General features: G+C 50.7%; 2 protein-coding genes across 2 annotated transcripts in view; one reads left to right on the plus strand and one right to left on the minus strand.

The window, feature by feature from the left end:
- The window catches only part of LOC109886096 (reticulon-4 receptor-like 1), a 642,701-nt gene that overhangs the window by 151,103 nt on the left and 486,598 nt on the right, over positions 1-5,000 (plus strand). The window lies entirely within an intron of this gene.
- kl (klotho) overlaps positions 1-5,000 on the minus strand; it is a 44,256-nt gene that overhangs the window by 24,354 nt on the left and 14,902 nt on the right. Inside the window, exon 9 of the mRNA XM_031808599.1 lies at positions 1,942-2,070. Coding sequence (XP_031664459.1) covers positions 1,942-2,070 — 129 coding nt within the window. The remainder of the gene's footprint in view (positions 1-1,941; positions 2,071-5,000) is intronic.

The following is a 5,000-nucleotide window of genomic DNA, read 5'->3' on the forward strand; positions in this document are numbered from 1 at the left end:
ACACACACACACAGAGACACACACACACAGAGACACACAGAGACACACACACACACACACACACAGAGACACACACACACAGAGACACACACACACACACAGAGACACACACACACAGAGACACACAGAGACACACACACGCACACACAGAGACACACACACACAGAGACACACACACACACACAGACACACACACACAGAGACACACACACACACAGAGACACACACACACAGAGACACACACACACACACACACACACACACACACACAGAGACACACACACACAGACACACACACACACAGAGACACACACACACACACAGACACACACACACACACACACACACACAGAGACACACACACACACAGAGACACGCACACACTCACACTCACACACACAGAGACACACACACACAGAGACACACACTCACACTCACACACACAGAGACACACACACACAGAGACACACACACACAGAGACACACACACACAGAGACACACACACACACACAGAGACACACACACACACACAGAGAGACACACACACACACACACACACACACACAGAGACACACACACAAAGAGACACACACACACACAGAGACACACACACACAGAGACACACACACACAGAGACACACACACACAGAGACACACACACACAGAGACACACACAGAGACACACACACACACACAGAGACACACACACACACACAGACACACACACACAGAGACACACACACACAGAGACACACACAGAGACACACACACACACACACAGACACACACACACACACAGACACACACACCGGGAGCCACAATGCAGTTCCACCTCCACTAAAGCGGATCTGATTGAATAGAACCCAACGTTTGGATCAGGCTAGTTATCACCACGACGACGACTTGTCTGCTACAAAAGAGGCTCCGCATTGTTTCCTCCACAGGCTTAACATTTCACTCGGGATTTGGTTCTGGTAGTACCAACCTCCACGGGGGGCTGGGAGGCTGGAGCGCTGGCGTGTGTGTGTGTGGCGTGTGGCGTGTGTGGCGTGTGGTACCAACCTGTTGAACCAGCCTCCTGCTGCCTCCATCGGGGCTGGCAGGCTGGAGCGCTGGCTTATGTGGGTGTGGCGTGTGTGTGTGGCGTGTGTGTGGTGTGTGTGTGTGGCGTGTGTGTGTGTGGCGTGTATGTGGTGTGTGTCTGTGTGGCGTGTGTGTGTGTGGCGTGTGTGTGTGTGTGTGTGGCGTGTGTGTGGTGTGTGGCGTGTGTGTGTGGCGTGTGTGTGTGTGTGTGTGTGTGGCGTGTGTGTGTGTGTGGTGTGTGTGTGGCGTGTGTGTGTGGCGTGTGTGTGGCGTGTGTGTGTGGCGTGTGTGTGTGGCGTGTGTGTGTGGCGTGTGTGTGTGTGTGGCGTGTGTGTGTGTGGCGTGTGTGTGTGGCGTGTGTGTGTGTGTTGCGTGTGTGTGTGTGTTGCGTGTGGAACCAACCTGTTGAACCAGCCTCCTGCTGCCTCCATCGGGGCTGGCAGGCTGGAGCGCTGGCTTATGTGGGTGTGGCGTGTGTGTGTGTGGCGTGTGTGTGTGTGGTGTGTGTGTGTGTGGCGTGTGTGTGGTGTGTGTCTGTGTGGCGTGTGTGTGTGTGGCGTGTGTGTGTGTGTGTGGCGTGTGTGTGGTGTGTGGCGTGTGTGTGTGGCGTGTGTGTGTGTGTGTGTGTGTGGCGTGTGTGTGTGTGGCGTGTGTGTGTGTGTGGTGTGTGTGTGGCGTGTGTGTGTGGCGTGTGTGTGGCGTGTGTGTGTGGCGTGTGTGTGTGGCGTGTGTGTGTGGCGTGTGTGTGTGTGGCGTGTGTGTGTGTGGCGTGTGTGTGTGGCGTGTGTGTGTGGCGTGTGTGTGTGTGTGGCGTGTGTGTCTGTGGCGTGTGTGTGTGTGTTGCGTGTGGAACCAACCTGTTGAACCAGCCTCCTGCTGCCTCCATCGGGGCTGGCAGGCTGGAGCGCTGGCGTGTGTGGTGCCACAGGGTGACCATGGACGTGATGTTAGCCTGGTGCAGCTGGCTCGTAAAGCAGCGGTAGTACCTGGAACATAGTGAACATTACTGTTAGTCCAGTCCGAGTTCTCATCACACTGTTAACCGATACACTCAGAACTCCATTCCATGTTTTTACTCATGCACTAGTACCTGGAATGATGGAGACCAAGCAGGCAGTAATTAATCCAGTTTAGTTATGTTTAATAATTAATCAGACCTTTTTCAAACCTCTCCTCAGGCACCTACAGATATTTTACAATTTACTTGCAACCCTGAACTAGCACACCTGATTAATCTATTTACAGGTTTGATAACTAGTTGACAAGTTGAATCAGATATCCTACACTGAACAAAAATAATAAACGCAACATGTAAAGTGTTGGTCCCATGTTTCATGAGCTGAAATAAAAGATCCCAGAAATGTTCCATAGGCACAAAAAGCTGATTTCTGACAAATGTGTTTCCATCCCTGTTAGTGAGCATTTCTCCTTCGCCAAGATAATCCATCCACCTGACAGGTGTGGCATATCAAGAAACTGATTAAACAGCATGATCATTACACAGGTGCACTTTGTGCTGGGGACAATAAAAGGCCACTCTAAAATGTGCAGTTTTGCCAAACAATGCCACAGATGTCTCAAGTTTTGAGAGAGCGAGCAATTGGCATGCTGACTGCAGGAATGTCCACCAGAGTGGTTGCCAGACAACTACCATAAGCCGCTTCCAACATTGTTTTAGGGAATTTGGCAGTACACCCAACCACGTGTAACCACATCAGACCAGGACCTCCACATCCGGCCTCTTCCCCTGTGGGATGGTCTGAAACCAACCACCAGGACCTCCACATCCGGCCTCTTCACCTGTGGGATGGTCTGAGACCAACCACCAGGACCTCCACATCCGGCCTCTTCACCTGTGGGATGGTCTGAGACCAACCACCAGGACCTCCACATCCGGCCTCTTCACCTGAGGGATCATCTGAGACCAACCACCAGGACCTCCACATCCGGCCTCTTCACCTGTGGGATCATCTGAGACCAACCACCAGGACCTCCACATCCGGCCTCTTCACCCGTGGGATGGTCTGAGACCAACCACCAGGACCTCCACATCCGGCCTCTTCCCCTGTGGGATGGTCTGAGACCAACCACCAGGACCTCCACATCCGGCCTCTTCACCTGTGGGATGGTCTGAGACCAACCACCAGGACCTCCACACCTGTCCTCTTCACCTGAGGGATCATCTGAGACCAACCACCAGGACCTCCACATCCGGCCTCTTCACCCGTGGGATGGTCTGAGACCACAGCTGATGAAACAGAGGAGTTGTTGTTTTTTCTGTCTGTAATGAAGCCCTTTTGTAGGGAAAAACCTAATTCTGATTTGCGCCCCTGTCAAGTCATGTGATGTAATCCACCGATTAGAACCTAATGAATTTATTTCAAATGACTGATTTCCTTTTATGGAACTATGCAACTTTGTTGCATTTATATATATTTGTTTTTGCCCAGTACAGTTCTGTAATATTATAATAATTATAATAATAAACAGAATAGCTGGAGGTCTAGAAGAGACTAGAGGAGACTGACTACTAGAGGAGACTAGAGGAGACTGACTACTAGAGGAGACTAGAGGAGACTGACTACTAGAGGAGCCTAGAGGAGACTGACTACTAGAGGAGCCTAGAGGAGACTGACTACTAGAGGAGACTAGAGGAGACTGACTACTAGAGGAGACTAGAGGAGACTGACTACTAGAGGAGACTAGAGGAGACTGACTACTAGAGGAGACTAGAGGAGACTGACTACTAGAGGAGACTAGAGGAGACTGACTACTAGAGGAGCCTAGAGGAGACTGACTACTAGAGGAGACTAGAGGAGACTGACTACTAGAGGAGCCTAGAGGAGACTGACTACTAGAGGAGCCTAGAGGAGACTGACTACTAGAGGAGACTAGAGGAGACTGACTACTAGAGGAGACTAGAGGAGACTGACTACTAGAGGAGACTAGAGGAGACGGACTACTAGAGGAGCCTAGAGGAGACTGACTACTAGAGGAGACTAGAGGAGACTGACTGGAAGAGACTGACTACTAGAGGAGACTGACTACAGACTGACTACAGACTGACTACTAGAGGAGACTAGAGGAGACTGACTACTAGAGGAGACTAGAGGAGACTGACTGGAAGAGACTGACTACTAGAGGAGACTGACTACAGACTGACTACAGACTGACTACTAGAGGAGACTAGAGGAGACTGACTACTAGAGGAGACTAGAGGAGACTGACTGGAAGAGACTGACTACTAGAGGAGACTGACTACAGACTGACTACTAGAGGAGACTAGAGGGGACTGACCATAGACTGACTACAGACTGACTACTAGAGGAGACTGACTACTAGGGGACTGACTACTAGAGGAGGCTGACTACAGACTGACTACTAGAGGAGACTAGAGGAGACTGACTACATACTGACTACTAGAGGAGACTGACTACAGTCTGACTACTAGAGGAGACTGACTACTAGAGGAGACTGACTACAGTCTGACTACAGACTGACTACTAGAGGAGACTAGAGGAGACTGACTACATACTGACTACTAGAGGAGACCGACTACAGACTGACTACTAGAGGAGACTGACTACAGACTGACTACTAGAGGAGACTGACTACTAGAGGAGACTAGAGGAGACTTACTACTAGAGGAGACTAGAGGAGACCGACTACTAGAGGTGCCTAGAGGAGACAGACTACTAGAGGAGCCTAGAGGAGACTGACTGGAAGAGACTGACTACTAGAGGAGACTGACTACAGACTGACTACAGACTGACTGCTAGAGGAGACTAGAGGAGACTGACTATATACTGACTACAGACTGACTACTAGAGGAGACTGACTACTAGGAGACTGACTACTAGAGGAGGCTGACTACAGACTGACTACTAGAGGAGACTAGAGGAGTCTGACTACAGTC

Source organism: Oncorhynchus kisutch, linkage group LG28, assembly GCF_002021735.2.
Source record: "Oncorhynchus kisutch isolate 150728-3 linkage group LG28, Okis_V2, whole genome shotgun sequence".
In the NCBI taxonomy this organism is placed as follows: Eukaryota; Metazoa; Chordata; class Actinopteri; order Salmoniformes; family Salmonidae; genus Oncorhynchus; species Oncorhynchus kisutch.